This window comes from Sminthopsis crassicaudata, chromosome 2 (assembly GCF_048593235.1).
Source record: "Sminthopsis crassicaudata isolate SCR6 chromosome 2, ASM4859323v1, whole genome shotgun sequence".
Classification (NCBI taxonomy): domain Eukaryota; kingdom Metazoa; phylum Chordata; class Mammalia; order Dasyuromorphia; family Dasyuridae; genus Sminthopsis; species Sminthopsis crassicaudata.
The window spans coordinates 42,345,314-42,369,186 of record NC_133618.1 but is presented as its reverse complement, the minus strand read 5'-3'; the positions used below and the strand labels follow the sequence as shown (position 1 = coordinate 42,369,186).

General features: G+C 37.1%; 1 protein-coding gene across 5 annotated transcripts in view; it reads left to right on the top strand.

Moving 5' to 3' along the window:
- WDR59 (WD repeat domain 59) overlaps positions 1-2,661 on the top strand; it is a 60,848-nt gene extending 58,187 nt beyond the window's left edge. For all 5 annotated transcript variants that reach the window (XR_012485808.1, XM_074285995.1, XM_074285994.1 and 2 more), the window contains 2 exons: positions 9-151; positions 815-2,661. Coding sequence is in view for 4 of the 5 variants with exons in the window: in XM_074285995.1 (XP_074142096.1) it covers positions 9-151; positions 815-1,050 (379 nt within the window). In the remaining variant the exon portion in view is untranslated. The remainder of the gene's footprint in view (positions 1-8; positions 152-814) is intronic.
- The last annotated feature ends 21,212 nt before the right edge of the window (positions 2,662-23,873 follow it).

The following is a 23,873-nucleotide window of genomic DNA, read 5'->3' as shown; positions in this document are numbered from 1 at the left end:
TTCTCCAGGCTCCTGGACCCTGCCAACACCCAGCAGTTTGATGACTTTAAGAAATGTTATGGAGAAATCCTTTATCGTTGGGGTCTGAGAGAGAAACGAGCTGAAGTTTTAAAGTTTGTGTCCTGCCCTCCTGATCCTCATAAAGGAATTGGTGAGTGCTGTGGATTTCATTTTCATCCTCTTCATTGTCTGACAAGTTCCTCTAATTTAAATTGCTCAATGTTTAAATCTTGGAGTAAAAAGTTCAGTCTCTCATTTATAAGCTGAACTTTTGCTATTTTAAAAATCTTTTCACTGAGCTTATGAAAATTCACTCTTCGGCTTACGTTTATCAGACAGTACCAGGGGGCAGAGAAATCTATCTGTTCAAATGTTGATATTTAAGAACCTTGTTTATTTGATTGACTGACAAAAAGAGCTGGAAATCATTCAAAAACATAGTCAGCTTTGTTATCAGAAATGTTAGTATCCCACTTTTGCAATTATCAGTTTCCTTTTCATTAGAACTAGTCCTGGATACAGCCATTACAGTGACCTCTAGCTCTCAGACCTGGAGTTAAGGAATATCTAGGTTCAAATCCTCCTTCTGAAACACTCCAGGAAATCACTTAACCCATCAGTGCTCCAGGCCCTGGGGAACTGAGGTGCGAATCACGTTGGCAGAGGGCACTTTCCTCATGAACAGTCCCTGTACCAGTAAAGTCACAGGAACGAACCAGTCAATCAAACAAGCAAGCAAAAATCCACTGAAACAAACAAAAAAAAGCTAACATTGTTGTTTTAATTTTTTCTCTCCATCTGAAATCGTTTCTAGAGTTTGGTGTGTATTGCAGTCACTGCCGGAGTGAGGTTCGTGGAACACAGTGTGCCATCTGCAAGGGATTCACATTCCAGTGTGCCATCTGCCATGTGGCGGTGAGAGGCTCCTCAAACTTCTGCCTGACCTGCGGACATGGTGGGCACACCAGCCACATGATGGAATGGTTCCGCACCCAGGAAGTGTGTCCTACCGGGTGTGGGTGCCATTGTCTCCTTGAGAGTACATTTTGAAATCCGAAACTGTGACAATGTGTGGAGGATGTCCCCAAAGCTAAAGGATCAGACTCCCTTCTAGGACTGGAGTCCCTGCGCCTCCCCGAAAGGGCTAGTCTTGTTCTCGAACTCGTTTTTGACCTGGCTGTTTTTTTTTGGATTCCTTCCCAATTTATTCGCTGCTGGCAGTAGTCACCACTTGAAGGAAATTGAGTCAGACACAAAGCAGTGCATTATGTATTCTCATCCCCCAGGGAGCCAGCACGTTGGATGTTTTCTTGGAGAAGAGCCCTTGCTTCCAGGGCCAGTGCTCACTTTGAGGGTCGATCAGAACAAACAAGAGGGACCAAAGCCAGCCGCAAAGGACAATCTTCTCAGCCTGCTGACCATAATTGTTCATTCAACTGAAAAGTGTTCTCTCCTCACACTGGCTTTGGAAACATGATTGTACATTTAATGAGCTCATGGGCAGTGGCCTGTAAGCTATGCCATTTAAATTATGAATATATGATGTACTAAGGATTTTTAAGATGGTTTTTATTTTTGAGCTGCTATTTCTTGGCCAGTAAAATTCTGGTAATTGTGTAAGACAAAGAATTAAACAACATTTTAATGGAGCATGTACCATGTTCTTGTTGTTAACTAAAATTGCTATAAAAAGATGAAATTTGACCTCAGAAAATAATTTCACTTAGTAAATGGAAGATGGAAGAACGTTCCTAAGAGAAGTACCCTCTTCCTTCTCTGGATAAAGATGGAGGTGATTTGATGGCTCCTGGAGCCATTTTCTTCTCCATTTTTCTATTGGTGTCATTTGTTTTGAACTTTGTTCAAGGTGACATCCCAGGTGGACATGACTGAGGTGCTGACCTGTCCTCCTGAATGTTTTCTTCTCTCTCATTCTTCAGCCCTCCTGACTCCACTTGTTAGTTTTTTATACCGCCTCAGTGGACCTGGGAAGGGAGACTCCTAACTTATTAGTAAATATTTCTGTTGAGTCAGTCTAAGCAGAACTTGAAAGTTTATAGCTCCAAATAGATACAGGTTTCATTAATATGGATACAATACAATGGTACTCAAACATCTGTGATCATGCTTTGGACTAACTGTGCCTTAAAGAAACAAGTGCCAGTCTTTGTGACAGCTTGAAGACTGGCTTTTTAACAGGATTTCAGACTTAACCAAGAACCTTGCTAGTGCACCCGCATCCCCCCAGACAACTGACCTCCTCAGCAGGGACCATAAAAGAGTTGGCAGAGCCAAGAGCGTTGAAGATGCTCAGAAGTCAGAGAGACCAGAAGTTCCTTTCAAATGCACTCGTCTTGTCTGTGCAATTTAATCGCTGGCAGTAACAAATGAGAGCCTCTGGTAGCCGAACCCAGCTGAACAACGCAGGGGCTGTCTGAGATTTGCACAGAGGACAAAGGATCCATCACATTTCTTATTGGAATCCCAAGTTGCTCCGAGCAAAAAACACTTTCCCGCCTCCAGGTTGCTTGGTCTAATGTGAATGTTTGTCTGTCTCTGTTCCTATCAAGAATCAAATGTATTTTTTGTGTTTACAAGTATGCTGTTATGTAAAAGTCCTTCTTTCTGGAGTTGTTTGAGGAAAAAAAAAACAAACCCAAATCAAAGTTTTGTTAAAGTCTCGTATGTTGTTGCAATTGTGTGGTATGAATTTAAAGTTAAAAAGTATTTCTCTTGGCTTTCTCTAACCTTTCAAAATGGAAATTCCTTTTAGAATTTATCCCATTCCAAAGTTGAGATTGCTGACTTTCTAGAAACGTACTTCTCCCTTCACTTATGCTAGATCTTTTCACAGTGGTGTTCTTTCTTCTTCCTTCCCCCTCAGCCCTTCTCTCTTTCAGAATAGTAGGATATTAAAAGCAGAACAGTCTTCTTACACAAAGATATAAACAGTTTCTTATTGTCTGATCCAGAATGTCCTTTCCTCCATCGATGGAGTAGAATTTATCTTTGAAAGTACAGTTAAACTGAGAGAACAAAAGAGGAAAGAAATGGGACTTGAGGGATCCCTACCCATCCTATAGAGAGAGCACCCCATAGAGGGTTTGTATTTGTTTAGGTGAACTGTGATTGAGAAAGCTGGTCAAGGGCCATTTAGTCTTAAGGCTTGATTTGCCATGTTCCATTTGGAAATCTTGCTCCCGAGTGATGAATGTTGCTTTTCTGCATATACATTGCATCTTCCCCAAGGATCAGGGAAGTACCTGGACCTCTCTAGACCTGAGGTGTATCAAGACCAGGCAGCTGCCCTGCAGCCTGTAGCCTTTGTCTTCCTAGGGTTCCAGAAGTGGCCATAAGGTGGGTCCAAGGTAGAATTTCTCCATTTCCTCACCCAAAGGGGAAGCTTTGGGAAATGTCTGCTTTGGGTTCTCATATAGCATCCTCAAAGGAAATAACCAATTGTACAACCAGCAGTTGGGGGGGGGGGTCCACCTTTCCCCCAGCTCTCCTGTAGTCTCCATATCTGTGATTTCAGCTCAGTCAGCAAGGATGCTCACTGGTCTGTCTCACCTTTCATCCCAAGGTTTGTATTGAAACAATTCTCAGGGTCATTGTGCTGTAAGGAATTCTTGCAAACCAATTTCATCCCCTCAGGCAGAGTCTCAGCCATAGTCTTTTATTTTCACCATTATTCAACTAGTTCAATAAAAGAAAAGAAAAAGAAGGGGAAATGAGAAGGACTACAAGAGCTTCACAACAGCTTTGGAGTCCGGCTCTCAGTCCTCTGCTGGAATATATATTTTGGGGAAATTTGCTGTAAAACTGATGGGTGATTTGGAACAAAATGCCCCATATAGATGTCTGGCTGTGTCATTTACTGACTGATTCCTGGTAGGTTTCTTTGTTTGCGGACGGCTTGATAAAAGAGGTGTGGTGCATCTCTTAACAGGTCTCATATATTAAAAGTCAACATTTTGAAAAGCTTTTTTTTTTTTTTTTCTAGAAAATGAAACTGTTATATAAGCAGCCTCATAAAAGTGTACCAGATTTTGAAGACGATGGTTTCCCCAATTTGTGGGTGGGAAAACCATACTTGTTTTTGTGCCAGCCTTTGACAGCAAGAGTAGCAGCAGCATTAAATAACATTGATTACATGCCTACTTATGTGTTGTAAAAGCAGTTATGTAGACATGACCAGTACCATAGCAGCTTACCCATTTAAAAGAAAATCATCAAATTTCCTAAGGAGAATGAATTTGGAAGCTCTCAGTTGTGGGGAAGAAAACATAGATTTTGGATCTGGTTTAAATTTACTTCTATTAGTTCTTGTTGCACAAGAATTTCATCTTGATAGTAAATATGATTTAGTGATGACAGCTTTGGAAGGATAAAGTATCTGACCTTGGAGCCAGAGTGGGGCATGCCATTGGAATTGTGCTTGAAATTGCCACATGTGTGATTGAGGGGAAAGTTCCCCTAATTGACCGTCACGCCCAAGCCATGTTGAGTATAAATCCTTTTGACAATATCTCCAACAAATTGAGGAATATCCCCCCTCTTCTGAGGAAATGCTGCCTATTTCACTTTGGCAGCATTCAGATTAAATAATGTTCCCATATGTAAGCTTATTTTTATCTCTGAAAAAAATTTTTCTTTCCTCTGCAGCTTTTAAAAACTTCAACTTTACTTCTACTTTTGGTTCCACGTTCTCTTCTGCCTTGTCTTCCACACACTGAGAAGGCAAAAAAACAAAGCCTTTTATAAATATGTATCATCACGCCAAACAAATTCCCATATTGACCATAGCTAAAAAGGGAAAAAAAAAAAACATCCCTCTGAATCCTTCAGCTCTCTGTGGAAGGGTGGACAACATGCTTTATCATGAGTCTTCTGTAACTGGTGGATCCTGTTGATCAAAGTTGATTCATGTTTACAGTATTTTTATTATAAAGAACTTGATTCATTTTGTATCAATTCATATTGATGATCTCAGATTTCATTGAAACCAGTCCCTCTTAACTATGCAACTTATTTTTCTTTTTTTCCCCCTGAGGCAATTGAAGTTACTTGCCCAGGGTCACACAGCCAGAAAGTGTTGTGTCTGAGGCACATTTGAGCTTAAGTCCTCCTGACTCCAGGGCTGGTGCTCTATCCTTTGTACCACCTAGCTGCCCCACCTATGCAACTTTCTTGGATTATTCCTAGTTTTGTCTTCCTAGGTATGATCAAAAAGGGTCAATTTCCATTCTGTGAGTCAGCACAGGAAATACTATAAGAAATTCTCAGATCCTCCAATTTTTCTCCAGAATAGATTTATTCATCTCCTTCAGCTTTTTCCCATTTAATTTTTCCCAACTCTGGGACTTGGCCCCTTGGGGTGGAGGATAGGGAAGAGACCAAAAGCATCAGATTTCTTCTAGTGTAGCTCCTGCACAAATGGGTAAATGAAGATGCCAAGCACTGGTCTGAGTGCCGGAGATAGTGGTGAACAGAGCATCAGAAACCACCTCACTCCCATTTTAACGAGGGGGGAGAGAACGTGTATAGGAGACTTGAAGTACAGGTCAGGTGGAAAGGCCCTGTAGTTCTTGGTGTGCAGTAACAAAGCAAACAGTGATGTGTATCCCTGTCATTTCCGTGAATCAAACCACATGGAGTTCTGATCTTGGATGATTTTTCTGTGGTAAGGACTGTGAGGATGAGAACTGTCTTGAGGTCTTCCATAGGCACGATGGCTACAGAAGCAGTTGCAGGGCACATCCCTTGGACCCTGGCGGTCAGGACCAGGTCTGGAAGCAGGACCAAGGGAACACTGCTGCTGTTTGTTCTGGACAAACTGCCGAGTGGTAATGTCAGCAGTCAGTAGTGGTGCTGAAGGGTCGAGAGGGTTCCTCCCCTCAAGGGCTCAGCCCTGGCACATGGTGCTTCATGTGAGGCCCTCAGGATTCTTAGACATTTAAAAAGTAGTCAAGAAGTCAATGGACTCATCCCAATTCACAACAAGGTACGAACTAACAGTCAAGTTGGGAGTCAGGGCCTGAGGAGCCTCCGTGGTGCAATCTGTCACTCTCCTAACAGTTGGGGAAGGGGCGTGATATGGGTGAGTGGCATGGACATGTCTCCCTTAAACGCAAATGTGTATATTCAGAGTTAGTCTCATATGGAGGTTAAAAGAACCATAATATCTACAATGCTTTTCCAATGCCATCCATCTTAAGTACAATAGACTGAGCTGGCTTCCAAAAAATGCAAAAAAAAATATGAAAGGTTATGGGTTATTGTTTGTAGTTTAATGTGAAAATGTGCCTTAATGAATAAACTTGTTTGAAGAGAAAAGTCCATTGGAGACACCGAAATGACCATAAGCAAATTGGATATAGTTTAAATACAGGAATAGAAGATGGTCCAGATCTAGAAAATATAATCCACTACATCATTAGGCTTCAAAGATAGAAAAGGCCATCATTGGTTTTGTTTAAATGTTTTAGCTGACAACGGCATAAGAGCTAATACGTTGAAATGATCTTTGGAAAGTGCACATGCAGAAAACATTGACTAGATGAGTTTTTCTGCAGAAATGTGCTTTTTGCCCCCTTTTTTGGGGGGGACCGAGGTAATTGCTATATTAATAACATTTGTGTCATGCTTTTATATTTGCAAAGCTCTTGTCACAAAAATCTGCAATGAAGAGATACTGAGGCATGAGCATGATCAATTTATCAGCAAGCCAATAATTGAGATCTCATTCCCCTTGGCCAAAGCTTAAAGCAGTCTTTTTAATATTTTTAAAGATATGAGATGCTAAAATTAGTTCTGTGATGTAATTGGCCCTATCAGTCAGAATTAAGGGTGGGCTTGCATTTGTCCCGACTCACACAAGGGCAATAGAGGAAGTCCTGTTAGGGGACCCCTTACACCAGCGTGGTCTTAGTGCTGGGCTTGGGACCAGGAAGAACATAATGTGATATCAACTCATCCTCCCTCCCTCCATTCTAGTTTAAGATTGAGTCCAGGCTGTAGCCCAGAGAAATAGACAAGTTAAATCTGTGTAAGTCAAATTGTCTTACCTACTCTAACGTTAAGAAATACAACTGTCTTTTAAAATCAAAATTCCAATGGGATGCAGCCAAAGCAGTTCTTAGGGGAAATTTATATCTCTTTTAAGTAGCTACATAAATAAAGAGGAAATCAATGAATTGGACATGCAACTAAAAAAACCAAGCAAACAAACAAAAAAAAAAAACCACCTAATTCCCCAAGTACCGATTCCAGTAATTAAATACAATTCTCAATTAAAAATCCAGAACAAATGTAGGGTATTAATTTCAGTTTGACAATTTTACATATGTTTTCACTTGATCTTCATAACAATACTGTGAGATAGATGCTATTGTTACTCCAATTTAAATTTACAGATGAAACAGGAGGAATTAAGTGTCTTGTGTCTAAGGTAGAATTTGAACTCGGACCTTCCCGACTCCAAGTCTAATACACATTTCTAGGTATTGTGCCATCCAACTATCTCAGATTCTTCTTAGATTTAGAGCTGGCTGTGATTCACTGGTTTTCAATCTTGCCTGACTCTTTGTGACATTTTTTCTTGGATTTTCTTGGCAGTGATTCTGGAGTGGCTTTCCTCCTTCAGCTCATTTTACAGATGAGGAAACTGAACTAAGACTTGCCCAGGGTCACACAGATCTGAAGTCAGATTTGAAGTCTGGAAGAAAAGTCTGATTCCAGGATCAGCACTGTATCGACTGTGCCTCCCACCTGCCCTAGTGCCTCAAAGGGCACTCGGCACAACCCCCTATTTACAGATGGAGAAACTGAGACCCAGAGAAGTTAAGGGATGTCACACAGTGGTGAGGCAAGATCCTCAGACTCCCGACTGCAGCAATCTATCACCCAACCCTAGAACTTAAATTCCTCCAGAGCAGGAGAAGCGAAGTCTCTCCATAGGGGAGGAAATCCTGGGAATGGAGCTTGCTCAAGAGGGCGTCTATGGCTCATTTTTTTATAAAGTGAAAGGGTTCCTTCCAGCTTGAATTATTTTTCATTCTTCACAGCTGGGGAGAGATGGCAGCAGAGAGCTAGATCATGAAGGGAGCCTCCAAAGCACTATTTTTGTCAATATGGAGCCCCACTGCAGAGCTCATAAACTAATTCACACTTTTTTTTTGGTCATCCAATAAAGTTACTATTTCATTCATTTTCATGGGAAGCTATGAGGACAGCCAGGGGCAAATATGACTAATCCCATCGTGTTATTTGGGGTTTTCTTGGCAGAGATATTGGATTGATTTGCCATTTCTCCAGTTCATTTTACAGATAAGGAAACTGAGGCAAACAGGTGAAGTGACTTGCCCAGGGTCACACAGCTAGTAAATGTCAGATTTGAACTCAGGAAGAGGCATATTCCTAACTGTACTTTTATCCACTGTTCCATCCTAGCTGCCCCTGATCCCATCTTACTCATTAGGACATTAAGGAAGACTGGAATATTTTGTTCTAAATTATGTAGCCAAGGGGAGAGAAGAATAAACATCTAACCAAGCATCCTGAATGCCATCCATTGTTTTCTCTGTGTGAACCAGACTATGGTGGTTCAAATAGCCATTAACATCTGATCTTTAAACAAAACAGTTTTGGTGTGTTTTGTTTTTTTTTTGTTGTTGTTGTTGTTGAACATGTAATTCTTCTAAATATATTTCCATATTCATCATGCTACACAAGAAAGGGGAAAAAACATCAGAAAGGAAAAGAAAAATAAGTAGAAAACAACAAAAGATGAAAATACTATAATCCACATTCATTTGTCTCCATAGGTCTCTCTCTGAATGCAGCAGATGGCTCTCTCCATCCCAAGTCTGTTGGAATTGCCCTGAATCACCTCATTGTTGAAAAGAGCCAGGTCCATCAGAATTAATCATCACATCATAATCTTGTTGCTGTGCATGATATTTTCCTGTTTTTTCTCATTTCACTCAGCATCAGTTCCTGTAAGTCTCTCCAGGCCTCTCTGAAATCATCCTGCTGATCATTTTTACAGAACAATAATATTCCATAGCATTCATCTACAATAACTTATTCAGCCATTCCCAACTGATGGGCATCCACTCCATTTCTAATTCCTTAACATCACAAAAAGAACTGCTATAAATATTTTTATACATTAAACATTTTCAATCCCATAATGTGAGCAGGGCATGAAGGACCAATAATGAATTGTGCCACTGTAGAAAGAGCAATGTATCACAAACCTTGAGACCTTAATTTTAGTTCTGGCTTTGTCCCTAAGTGTTATATGATACTCTGGAAGATTTTTCCCCTTTCTGGACCATAGCTTCCTCCTTTATAATTATAAAGGGCTTTATATTAGATAATCTCTGCGATTCCTTCCACCTCTAGAGCTTATGAATATAGTGATACAGTCCAGGGGCATCTAAACAGCTACTGTGCATTAAGTCCCATGTTAAGGTCAAAGCTGTAAAGAAGACAGAAACATTTTATCAGGGATAAATGTCATTAGATTTATCTGTGCAATAAATCCCCTTTGGTCCCTTTGCTCTGGTGCTTCTCTGCCTTTGACTAATATCTTACATTGAATAGAATCAGTTACTCATTAGTGGGAAGTCCCAAAACCTTTTGCCTAAGAAGAATCCTCCCATCTGGCAGTGGTTTCCAGTCTTTGCTTAAGGCTTCTCTAGGAGTCAGGGAAGGGAGCCCAGTATTTCCTGAGACGCCTCCTTTCTTGCCAGGTTGGCACTTTTGTTTAGCTTTTTCTCTATCAAAGGACTTGTATATTTGATCCTATTTGATACAGTGATGTCCATTTTTAGGACTAGTACCCATCTCCTAAATTTGTCTAGTTTTATTTCCCCTATACTTTTTTTTCTCTGTCAGCAACAAATTGTTCATGAAGTTTCTCATTTTAATGTTTGCTTTTGTTTGGTGCACCCAACTATCTTCCCAACAACTCCTCATCCATAATACTTTATTTTTTTAAAGATTAAACAAAGCCATCTGATAAGCAATGATGACTGATTTTATATAGTATTTCATAACTCTGGTCTATCATCTTTCTGAAGAAGGAGAAGGAGGAGGAAGGAAGAAGAAATGTGCTCCGAGATCATTCATCTAGAACCAAACTTGTTATTCCATTTAATCCATGCTGTGTTGATTTAGATTATTGTAAATATTAGATGTCTATCATGGACAGGAACCTACTTTCCTTGTCCTACTGCACCTCCTTCATGATTTTCTGAATTCCTCATGTTCCTCAGAGCAAAATAATTTCCCATTATTTATATGCTACAATTTGTTCAGTCATTCCCTAATTGGTACATCTTCTGTTTCAAACTTTTTGCTACATCAAAACTATTCTTATAAATATTTAGGTTGCTCACATCTTTGGGATATATGAAGGGTAGTTTACTTAGTGGGATTTCTGGGTAAAAGGTTAGGAATAGTTTAGTAGCTTTTCTTATTAATTTCAAATTTTCTCAGATATTTATACCAATTTGACTCTACCAGCAGCCTAATCCTGTATTTTATCATGTCAATTATATAGGTAGATACAAAGTGATACCTCCGTTTTATTTTAATCTGCATTTCTTTTATTAGAAAGCAATTTGGACCATTTTTTCATACAGATATTGATAATTTGCATTTATCTAAAATAATTTTTGTATGTTCTTTCACATGTCTATAGTCATATCTATTAGGATATATATATATATGTGTGTGTGTGTGTGTGTGTGTGTGTGTGTATGTGTATATGTATATGTGTGTGTGTGTGAATTCCCAAAGATTTTGGGATATCAGACTTTTTTTCCTGAGGAAAAAAAAGCTTTTAAAATGAAAATGAAAAGCACATTTCCACATTAGCCATGTTATGAAAGAAAACACAGATCACCCCCAAAATTTTTTTTCCAAGTATACTTTGATCAGCATTTGGGCACCAATCAGTTCTTCCCCTGGAGGTGAATGATATTTTTCATAATTAATCCTTCAGAATTATGAGACCATTTTATTTCTGAGAATAGCTAAGTCATTCACAGTTGATCATCATATAATATTGTTATTACTTCACTTTGCATTCTTATAAATCTTACCAAGTTTTTCTGAAAGCATCCTGAATGCCATTTCTTATAATATAGTAGTATTACATCACAATTATACATCATAATTTGTTTAGTCATTGCCTAATTGATAGATATCCTCTCAATTTCCAATCTTTGGAATACAGATTATTAAATACAGTGATATTTCTGGGTAAAAGGGTTACACAATTTTATTACCCTTTGGGTATAGTTCCAATTTTTTCTCCAGAATAGTTCACAATTAACAATGCATTAATGTCCCTATTTTTTCACATCCCCTCCAACATTTGTCATTTTCCTTTTCTGTCATAATAAACAATCTGATAGATGTGAGGTCATACCTCAGGATTTTTTAAATTTGCATTTCTCTAATCAATAGTGATTTAGAACTTTTTTCCATATGACTATAGATAGCTTTGATTTCTTCTGATATGTGCCTGTCCTTATCCTTTGATCATTTTTTCAACTGGATAATTATTCATATTCTTATAAATTTGACTCAGTTCTCTGTGTGAGAAATGAAATTTTAAAAAATTTGTTATTTGAAAAAACAGTAAGAAAAAAAGAAAAAATAAATGCAAAACAAAATAAAGCAAAACAAAAGAGACCATTTTCCTGTGCCCAGTAGAATATCAGGGAGGATTCAAAATATATAACAACAAATTACCAGATCAAGGAAAAAAAAAAATATATATATATATTAGTAGAAGAAATTATATTCATAAATGTTCATTTTTTTCTCTACTTCTTCAAAAATTATTCTTTTGTTCTCTGTTTGTTTTCCCTTTTTTTGTGCCCTCACTATCCTCAAGCAAGCTGCAAGTTAAGAAAAAATATATTCATGTATACATATGTAGATATATGGATACACACACACATGTCTTTCCTATCCCTGCTGTCTTTTTAATTAAATTCTGCTCCATAAAAATATTAAGTGCTCTTGGATAGGCCGAGCAAATATAATAAATATGACAATACTTCCTAAACTAATCTATTTATTTAGTTGTATACTAATCAGACTCCCAAGAAACTATTTTAATGATCTAGAAAAAATGACAAAATTCATACAGAAGAACAAAAGGTCGAGAATTTTAACAAATGAAAAAAAAATCAAATCTAGGTGGCCTAGATCTACCTGATCTAAAACTATATTACAAAGCAGCAGTCACCAAAATCATTTGGTATTGGCTGAGAAATAGACTAGTTGATCAGTGGAATAGGTTTGGTTCACAGGACAAAATCGTCAATAACTATAGCAATCTAGTGTTTGACAAACCCAAAGATCCCAACTTTTGGGATAAGAATTCATTATTTGACAAAAACTGCTGGGAAAACTGGAAATTCGTATGGCAGAAATTAGGCATGGACCCACACTTACCATCGTACACCAATATAAGATCAAAATGAGTCCATGATTTAGGCATAAAGAACAAGATTATAAATAAATTAGAGGAACATGGGATAGTTTACCTCTCAGACCTGTGGAGGAGGAAGGAATTTGTGACCAAAAAAGAACTATTGATCACAAAATAGAAAATTTTGATTATATCAAGTTAAAAAGCTTTTGTAAAAACAAAACTAATGCAAACAAGATTAGAAGGGAACCAATAAACTGGGAAAACATTTTTAGAGTTAAAGGTTCTGATAAAGGCCTCATTTCCAAAATATATAAAGAATTGACTCTAAGAAATCAAGCCATTCTCTAAGTGGTAAATGGTCAAAGGATATGAACAAACAATATCCAGATGATGAAATTGAAACTATTTCTACTCATATGAAAGAGTGTTCCAAATCACTATTGATCAGAGAAATGCAAATTAAGACAACTCTGACATACTACTACACACCTGTCGGATTGGCTAAGAATGACAGGAAAAGATAATGATGAATGTTGGAGGGGATGTGGGAAAACTGGGACACTGATTCATTGTTGGTGGAGTTGTGAAAGAATCCAACCATTCTGGAGAGCAATCTGGAACTATGCCCAAAAAGTTATCAAACTGAGCATACCCTTGATCCAGCAGTGTAGTACTACTGGGCTTGTATCCCAAACAGATATGAAAGAAGGGAAAGGGACCTGTATGTGCCAAAATGTGGAGGCCCTTTTCGTAGTGGCTAGAAACTGGAAGATGAATGGATGTCCATCAATTGGAGAATGGTTGGGTAAATTATGGTATATGAATGTTATGGAATATTATTGTTCTGTAAGAAATGGCCAGCAGGATGAATACAGAGAGGCTTGGAGAGAACTGATGCTAAATGAAGTGAGCAAATCCTTATACACTTCAACAACAACACTGTATGAGGGTGTGTTCTGATGGAAATGGATATCTTTGACAACGAGAAGATCCAATTCAGTTCCAATTGATCAGTGATGGACAGAATCAGATACACCCAGAGAAAGAACACTGGGAAATGAATGTGGACTACTTGCATTTTTGTTTTTCTTCCCAAGTTATTTTTGCCTTTTTGGAGCCAATTTTTCTTGTACAACAAGAGAACTGTACGGATGTGTATACATATATTGTATTTGTATTTAAGATATACTTTAACATGTATGAGACTGCCTGCCATCTAGGGGAGGGGGAAGAGGGAGGGAAGGGAAAAGTTGGAACAGAAGTGAGTGCAAGGGACAATGTTTAAAAATTACCCATATGTTCTGTCAATAAAAAGCTATAATAAAATAAATAAAGATTCTGTTCCATAACTTGCTTTGCTATTACTTAACCTCCCCAGGATTCCTTCCTTGTCTTCATTCCTTACCCTTTGCTTCCCCATTTGCCCATCCCTTCCATCCCATTTTCTTTATAGACTTTGGAGGGTGCTATACCCTTCATATTATATATGTAGTGTTGCCTATTGAACCTATTGCTGATGTGAATAGGTTTTCAGATCTATAAGGCCTTCTCCCCTCTCTACTGTGAATTATATATATATATATATATATAAACTATTATACTGATTCACCACTCTTATTTCTTAGCAAGTACCAGATTGTTTTAATGATTATCACTTTGTTATATGGTTTTAAGATTGGATACTGTCAGGCCTCCTTCCTTCACATTTCCTCCTCCCATCCCTACCCACCCTTGATATTCTTGACCTTTTTTTTTCCAGATGAATTTTGTTATTTTTTTCTTTTCACAAAAGTATTTTGTAATTGTGTTCATATAGTTCCAGAGTTTTTGATTAGAAGATCACAAATATTTTATATTGTTTACAGTCATTTTAAATGGAATTTATCTCTCTATTTCTTGCTGCTGGGCTTTGTTGGTAATATATAGAAATGCTAATGATTTATGTTGGTTTATTATATATCTTGCAACTTTGCTGAAATTGTTAATTATTTCAATTGGTTTTTAAGTTGGTTTTCTAGGATCCTCTAAGTATACTATCTTATCATCTGTAAAGAGTGAGTAGTTTTGTCTCATCATTGTTTATTCTAATTCTTTTTCTTTTTTTTGTCTCATTACTATAGTTAATATTTCTGGTACAATATTGAATAATAATGATGATAATGAGTAATTTTGCTTCACTCTTGACCTTTTGAGAAGGCTATTACAAATAATCTTTGCTGATGGCTTTAAATGGACTTTACTTATCATTTTAAGGAAAGTTCCATTTATTCCTATACTTTTTCATGTTTTTAATAGATGTACACAAACTCTATGTAAAGACACTACAAACCACTGTTTACAGAAATTAGAGCAGACTAAAATATTTGGGAAAATGTTAATTGATCATGAAATAGTATGAGTTAATATAATGCTACCTAAATTGATTTACCTTATTAGTGGCATAGCAACCAAAATACTTTATAAAACTAAATAATAATAATAATAATAAAATTCATATAAAGGCAAAAATGTCAAAAATCCCAAGGGAAATAATGAAATGAATGGGAACAGAAACCTAAATGATATGTCAAATTATGCTACAAAATAATTTGGAATTGGTTAAAAATAGATCAATCAGCTCCGTCTGTTCCAGATGAGCTTTATGACAGAGGGAATAGTATCTAGTACTTCACTAAATATTTAGTATTTCAATAAAGTTAAAAATAATAAAATATTTACAAGATTTCAATTTAGTATTCAATAAAGACAAAGATTCCCAGATACTGGGACAAGCATTAATATATGAAGAAAAAAAGACTGCTGAGAAAATTGGATAGCAATATGGAAAATTTTTGGTTTAGATCAACATTTCATTTTAAACCAAGATAAACTATATATGGTATATGAGCTAAATATAAAAGGTCACTTCATAAACAAATTAGAGAATTATGAGACAAAATTACCTATCAAATCTATGGGCAGGAGAAAAATTCATGATCAAAAAAAAAAAAGAATCACAGAAGATAAAATGAATAATTTTAATTACATAAAATTTAAAAGTTTGGACAAACAAATACATTAAAGCAAAGATTAAAAGGGAAACAATTGAGGGAAACATTCATGGGAATTTTCTAAGAAATTTAAGGAACTGATTCCACTTTATAACCAATAAATCCATGCCTTGATTTATGGCCTAAGGTTATGAACAGATAGTTCTCAAAAGAAATATATCTGGACTTTTTTTTTTTTTTTTAATCATTGGGGCAGAGCCAAGATGATAGAGGGTAGAAGGGACATTGCCTCAGCTTTTCCCAGCTTCCCTTAGAATCTACATTAGATCAAGCCTCTGAACGAATATTGAAGTGACAGAACTCCCAAACATTGGAGTGGAACAAATTTCCACCTTAAGATATCTTGGAGGGACTTTGGGAAGATCTGTCTCAATTGGGCAGTCCAGTGTAGGCAGGATCTGGCCAAGAGAAGGCTGAAATAGGGAATCTAGCAGGAGGCTCTTGGCCAAAATATAGCAGCATGGGTTACTCTGTCCTGGTTCAGAAGACCAGATCAGTAGACCATCTATCAGACTTCCCATGCCACCACAGAAGGAAAATTGTGATTCCATGAACCCCAGCAAACAAGTGGGACTTGGCCAGACTCATCCAGCACAGTGGGTCGGCAACACTGGCCCCAGCATAGTCAGTAAGAAGCCCTGTAGCCTTATAGAGGAAACTCAGGACAATCTCCCTTTAGGAGACAATCGACTCAGACTTCAACTTTAAAAATGAGTAAAAAAGTAAAAATAGCTCTGAACATAGGGAACTACTATGGAGATAGGGAAGATCAGAACACAAACCAAGAATAGTACTCTAAAGACAAAATGCCTTCAGGTGAAGCCTCAAAGGGGGAAATAATCTCCAGTTTAAAAGGCTCTCTTGAAAGAATTCTAAAAGGATCTTAAAAGAGATCTAGAAGAACAATGGGGAAAATAAATGAGAGTTGAAAGTTTGGAGTTGGCGGGGGGGGGGGGGGGGGGAGCCAACAGCTAGGAAAAAGAAGCACAGAAATTGACTGAAGAAAACATCTCCTTAAAAATAAATTTGGGGAAATTGAAAAAAATATACTGAAGAAAACAACTTCTTAAAAATAGAATTGGTGAAATGAGGGGGAAGATCCACTGGAGGGGGGGAGAGAAACAACTCCTTTAAAAGTGTAATTGGAGAAATGCAAAAGGAGGTTAAAAAAAATTTGATCGAAGAATGGGACAAATGGAAGTGAATGACTCAATGAAACATCAAGAATCAATCAAACAAAATTAAAAAATAGAAGAAAATGTAAAATTGGAACCAGAGGGTAAAATAGTCATTGAAAGAATCTACCAATCATCTCCTGAAAAAGATACCAAAATGAAAACTCCAAGGAATAAAATAGCTAAATTCCAGAATGATCAGATAAGGAGAAAATACTGTAAATGGACAGAAAGAAACAATTCAAATATTCAAGAACCACAATCAGGATTACCCAAGACCTAGTAGTTTCCATATGAAAGGATTAGAGGGCCTGGAGTGATATTATGGAAAGCCAAGGAACTTGGACTATAACTAAGAATCAACTACCCAGCAAAATTAAGCATTATATTTCAGGGGTAAAAATGGACTTTCAATGAAATAGTGGATTATTAATTATTTCTGATGAAAAGACCGGATTTAAAAATGCATGGAAAGATTTAGATGAACTGATACAGAGTGAAGTAATTTATGCTATAACATCAATATTAGTAAAATGAATAGTTTCGAGAACTATAAGCTGAAAAATGAAAGGAGGACAATTTATAAGATACTTTCTTCTTATCTAAAGAACAATTTATAGCTTGTATTATCTGCCCTAATAAATGTTTAATCAAATTCTCTTTGGAAGTTTGTCTGAAAGAGGTGTTTTGGGTTCCCCCCCCCTAAAAATTCAATTAAGACTTGATCAATTTCTCTTTTTGAGAATGGATTGTTCAACAGGTCTATTTCTTGTTAAACTGAGCATTTTATGGTTTTGTAGGTAATTATCTGTTTACTGGAATAGAACTGCACACACTAATTTCTGATAATTCTCCCCCACACACATATTTGTGAGTTCATCTTCTTTATTATTTATTTTCTCAGATTGAATTTTCTTTTTTTCCCTTTTGTTTAAAAAAAATCAAAACAGCCAATAGTTCAATATTTTTTAAAAATCTAGTTCTTAGTTTTATTGATTGTAGTCTCATTTCCAGCTTCACCTATTTCTCCTTTTATTTCCCCTTTTTTCTTTTGTACTTGTTTGCAGATTGTTAATTTGTTGATTTTCTAGGTCTTAAAATATTGCATAATCAGCTCAATCAGCTCTTTTTTTGTTAACATGTATTTTAAGAGATAATTTTTCCTGTAATAATTGCTTTATAATTTCTTATGACAATTGTTCCATAAACTTTGTTATACTTATTGTCAACCATTTCCAATAAACAGTTATTTGTTGTTTCAATATTGTGGTTTCTGACCTCATTATTTACACCATCAGCACCTGGTCTCCACTTAGATTTATATCTTTTGCTTATGCTTCCTTATTGATGATTATTTTTATTGCTCACAGATGCGAAGGATGGCATAGATCAAGATCTATAAGTATTCCAACAGTTACAAACACAGGAAGAAAATAAGATGAAATCTAATGAGGATAAAAGTAAACTCTTATAATAAAGTGTGTCTCATTAATTGCATAAGTACAGGATGGAAAACCTGGTTAAAGAATACATCTTATAAAACAAACAAACTTATGAATCAAGAGAGTGGACACTAAAAAAGTGATTGTAACGTAGGTACCAGAAGGTGTCTGGAACAGTAGCAGGAGTAGAAGTAATAGTAGCAACAACAGCAGTAGCAATAGTAGGAGTAGGAGTAGCAATAGTAGCTGTAGTAACAGTGGGGAGTAATAATAGTAACAGTACTAGTAATTATAATAATCATGAAAACCTTTATTTGTGATTTTGTTGTTGTTAGTGCTCCTTCCATCAATTTAGGGGGATGTCCACCCCAAGCATGTGATGACTCCCCCTCTCCCCCACAATGGGCAGGTAAGAACAATTCATTCATTGGCCATGGAAGTAGCTGAAGCAGGTGCTGTGGAGAGCTTAGAGATTGGTCAAATATTGAAGATACCAAAGTCATCCACTTCAATGACACTGGAAGAAAAAGTCAGATGCCATCTTTTTGCAACTCTGCCTTACTTAAATCCGATTCATAAGCAAGTCAGGATATCACCCATCATGTTACTGGTCCTCTTCAAAAATGAAGGGAGAAGAACTACAATAACTCCTTCCACCCATTCAACTTGCAGTTTTCCCCTTTGATGAGGAGAGAATATTAAAACACTATTTTGGCTAAAAGCTTCTTTATCCCATAATCAATTGTCTTTGTTCGGCCAGAAACTCTGAAGGTCTTCCCCTCCCAAACTGACTCTTTATGAAGACAAACTAGGCTATCTTTTGCTTCATTCTCACCTAGCCTTTAATTAGTGAACGGGCATGGGCTCAAATAAACTGAGATCTGGGAATGACCTAAGCTTAAAAAGGCCAGCATCTCCCACTGCATCTGGGGCCATCCCCAGGCGTCCTGATCTTTCCACTGGACTCTGGAGGATGATTCTGGAGGAGAGAATGTGGCTGATTGCTTTACACAATTCTGTCTCACCTCAAATTCAATTTGCTTACAAGTCTTAACTCTCCTAATGTCATTGGTCCTTTTCAAGAATGAAGAACAAGCAACAAACACATTATCCTGTGCTTTCTTGCTGATAAGTCTTTGAAATTAGCCCAGCTGATCTTCAAATAGTAGGCCCAACAATCCATCTCTGGGCCTATACTGGGAACCCTTCTAGCTGAGAGGGACCTTCCAAAGCTGGCTCGTGAGCATGGTCTTCTAGACTCAACTCCACCATACAGAACTTGAGTAGGACTTTATGGAGACATGATAATAACAGTAATTCATACTTATACCTTTCTTTAAGATTTACAAAGTGATCAAGGGAAACAATAATCCCATTGTTTCCTGCACCCATCAGACTACATCTGAGCAATGATATTCCATTCTAGAAACCACAGATGAAGAGGGGCTTAATGGTATTTAATCAATAGTTGTAAAAGTGATGGATTCATTGCTTACTTTTCTGGTTAAGTATAAAAGTAAAACTGATCAGACCTTTTGCCAGAGAGAGGTCAAAGTACCCATTTCTCAGTTCTTTGACTTTTCCCTTGTGACAAAAATTAGGTTAAGCATCTCAAAATGATGTGATCAATAAAGCTGGGTTTGTAGCAGAACACTTGCTTAATTAAGTGCTTCAAGGATCCATGCTTTTGTCAATATGTGACTCCTTTTATACCACTGTTAGTAGATGATCTTCAATAGTTGCTATAGACAAAAGATTCATTAGCATATAGCTAACCCAGTGACAAGGAGCCTCCACAAGCTGGCAAAACCAGAGCGTAGAGGGGTGCCCCCAGAACATGAGTCCCGTCCAACAAGTGCCCCACTGTGCACCCAGGGATAGACCATTAGTCTCACATGTTCAGTCTGATTCATTTTAGAAAAGCTTGTAACTAAATTGGTCACAGAGTGATGAGCTTCTGTAAGCCAGATGACAGTGGGTCTAGGTTTGGAGTCTGGTGACAGTGACCTCTTGGTCTTCCTCAAACCATACACTGGGCATTCTCTCTGGTTGTCCCCATGCACTGAACTCTCTCGCTTCTCATTTCTGCCTCCTGCCTTCTCTGGCTTTCTTTTTTTTATGTATATATTTTTTTAACTTATTTTTAATTTTAATTTTTAATTAATTAATTTAATTAATTTTATTTTATTTTTTTAACATATTTCCATGAGTCATGTTCGGAGAGAAAAATCAAAATAAAAGGGAAAAACTATGAAAAAAGAAAAACAGAAGGAAAAAAAGGTGAAAATAGTATGCTTCTATCCACATTCATTCTGCATATTTTTCTCTCTCTGGATGAGGATGGCATTTTCCACCCAAAGTTTATTGGAATTGGCTTGTATCACCATATTGCTAAGAAGAGCGAAGTCTACCACAGTGGATCATCATACAATCTTGCTGTTACTGTGCAGAATGTCCTCCTGGCTCATATAAGTCTTCCCAGGCTGTTCTGAAATCGTCCAATTCTTATAGAACAATAATATTCTATTACTTTCATGTACTATAATTTATTCAGCCAATCTCCAATTGATGGGCATCCTCTCATTTTCTAGTTATTTGGCTGGCGTTCATTACATCCCAACAAAATTCTTTTATAGGAAGCTTTCCCCAGCTTCTCTTAATTCCAGTGCTCTTCCTCTGCTAATTACTCCCTATTTATCCTCCAATAGTTTGTACATATTTGTTTGCTTATTGTTTCCCCTGTTAGATTTGAACTCCTTGTGATACTCTGTATTCCCAGCACTTAGGGCAGGGCCTGAATTTAGGATGTGCTTTATTAACTGTCCAACTGATCACCAAAGACCTCAATTCAAATCCTGCCTCAGATACATATTAACTGTAACCTTGGGGAAATCAATTCACCCCTCCCAACTTCAGTTTCCTCATCTGTGAAATGGGGATAACAATAAAATCCAATTCACAAGGTTCTTTTTTATGTAGCTTCAGTGAGATCAACACTTGGCAAACTTTAAAGAACTATAGTAATACTACCTATTATTGTTTTTATTTTCAACTACTACAACTCTCAAAATTTGTTCAGTTGTGCTGAGATTATAATCAGTAGCAGTAGAAAGTAGACTGACACTAATGAAATCCAGGTATTTGAAGTATTAAATATTAAAATTTTACCTAAACATCCACATAAGAAAAATTAAATGAATAAAAATGTCTTTTGCCCAGATTATGCAGCTAGACAATACATAGAGAGCTTGTACATCAATATACACATATGTATATAATAATATAGGAATATATGTATATGTCTGTCTGTTCCAGACAGCCCAAATGGTCAAATCAATGGGCCCAGAATTAAACAGAAGAAGAGTAGGCTACATTGCCTTTGGGATGGGGTAGTTAGATAATACAATGGATAGAGTGCTGGCCCTGGAGACATGACTTTACCTCAGACATTAGCTGGACAAATCATCTAACCCTGTTTATCTCAGTTTCCTCATGTGTAAAATGAGCTGAGGAAGAAAATGACAAACCTTTCCAGTATCTTTGCCAAGAAAACCTCAAATGGAAGAATGAAGAGTCAGATACAACTGAACAATAATAAAAATTGTAGAGTTCTTTGAATGACACCCCAGCTGTTGTCCCATCCCAAATTTTTCCCTAAAATAAAGATCTGTCTTTTTATTATCAATATTATTAGACTGGTATTACATAACTACAATACATTGTATACCCTTGTCTCCAAAGAATTAAAAATGAGCAAAACAGAGCAATGGAGAACCATGTGATAAGTAAGGGAAAACTGCAACAGACAACAAACAGGAATTTCAATAAAGACAAGGCTATCAAAAAATTAACTAGGGGTACAGATAGAGGAGAGGTTCCAGTTAGTATTTTAACAAAGGATCAGATATAAACTATAGAATCATGGGTTTTACTGGGACACTGATGCATTGTTGGTGGAGTTGTGAAAGAATCCAACCATTCTGGAGAACAATTTGGAACTATGCCCAAAAAGTTATCAAAATGTGCATGCCCTTTGATCCAGCATTGCTGCTATTGGGCTTACATCCCAAAGAAATACTGAGGAGGGGAAAGGGACCTGTATGTGCCAAAATGTTTGTGGCAGCTCTTTTTGTTGTAGCTAGAAACTGGAAATAGAATGGATGTCCATCAATTGGAGAATGGTTGGGTAAATTATGGTATATGAAGGTTATAGAATATTATTGCTCTGTAAGAAATGACCAGCAGGAGGAATACAGAGAGGCCTGGAGAGACTTAAATCAACTGTTGCTGAGTGAAATGAGCAGAACCAGAAGATCACTGTACACTTCAACAACAGGACTGTATGAGGATGTATTCTGATGGAAGTGGAAATCTTCAACATAAAGAAGATCCAACTCACTTCCAGTTGATCAATGATGGACAGAAACAACTACACCCAGAGAAGGAACACTGGGAAGTGAATGTAAATTGTTAGCACTACTGTCTATCTACCCAGGTTACTTATACCTTCGGAATCTAATACTTAATGTGCAACAAGAAAATGGGATTTACACACATGTATTGTATCTAGGTTATATTGTAACACATGTAAAATGTATGGGATTGCCTGTCATCGGGGGGAGGGAGTGGAGGGAGGGAGGGGATAATTTGGAAAAATGAATACAAGGGATAATGTTATTAAAAAAAATTACTCATGCATATATACTGTCAGAAAATTTTATAATTATAAAATTAAAAAAAAAGAATCATGGGTTTTAGAGCTGGAAGGGACTTTAGGGCTTATTTAGTCAAAAGGTCATAGAATAAGAGGCTCATATATTTACAGCTGGATGGGACTTGATTTCCTCAATTGTAAAATGAGAAGAGTGAGCCAAGTTCCACAAATTTCCACAGGAAAATACCCCCATCAAACAGCAAAATGTTTGAACATTAAGAATCAAGTTGAAAATACCTGCATTGTAAAATGGCTAGGGCTTTTCTTACCCATCCTCTTCACTCTCTCTCTTTTTAATTAAAGCTTGTTATTTTCTATAGTTAGTTAGATGATAGATAGATATAGATAAATATGTAGATAATTTTCAACAATATGAATGTTGTATTATAATTTTCTCCCTCCTTTCCCCAACCCTCTCCCCTATATGGCAAGTGATCCAATATTAAACATGTGCATTCTTCTAATTTGGGACCAAATTAGCCAATGGGGTTATATAGCAGAGCCAAGATTTAGACCCAAGATTCTCTGGGTTCCTGCTTTTCCATTAGAAATATATAGTTAGAGGGCAGCTAGGTGGTGCAGTGGATAGAGCACCAGCCCTGAAGTCAGAAGAATCTGAGTTCAAATCTGACCTCAGGCACTTAACACTTCCTGGCTGTGTGACCCTGGGCAAGTTACTTAATTCCAATTGTCTCAGGGGAAAAAAAAAAGTTAAAAAGAGAATTTTTGTTATTGTTGTTTAATCATTTTAATCAGGTCCAATTGTAATCCCTTTTGGGATTTTCTTGGCTAAGGTATTGGAGTGGTTTGCCATTTCCTCCTCCAGCCCATTTTGCAGATGAGGAAACTGAGGCAAAAAGAGTGAAATGACTTGCCCAGATTCACACAACTAGTAAGTCTGAGGTTAGATTTAAACTCAGATTTTCTGGACTCCAAGTCTAGCATTCTGTCCATTGCACTGCCTAAATCATGTAAAAGGAACCTTAGAGGTCATTTAATTCAATTCCCTCATTTTAAAAAGGTCCTAAGAAT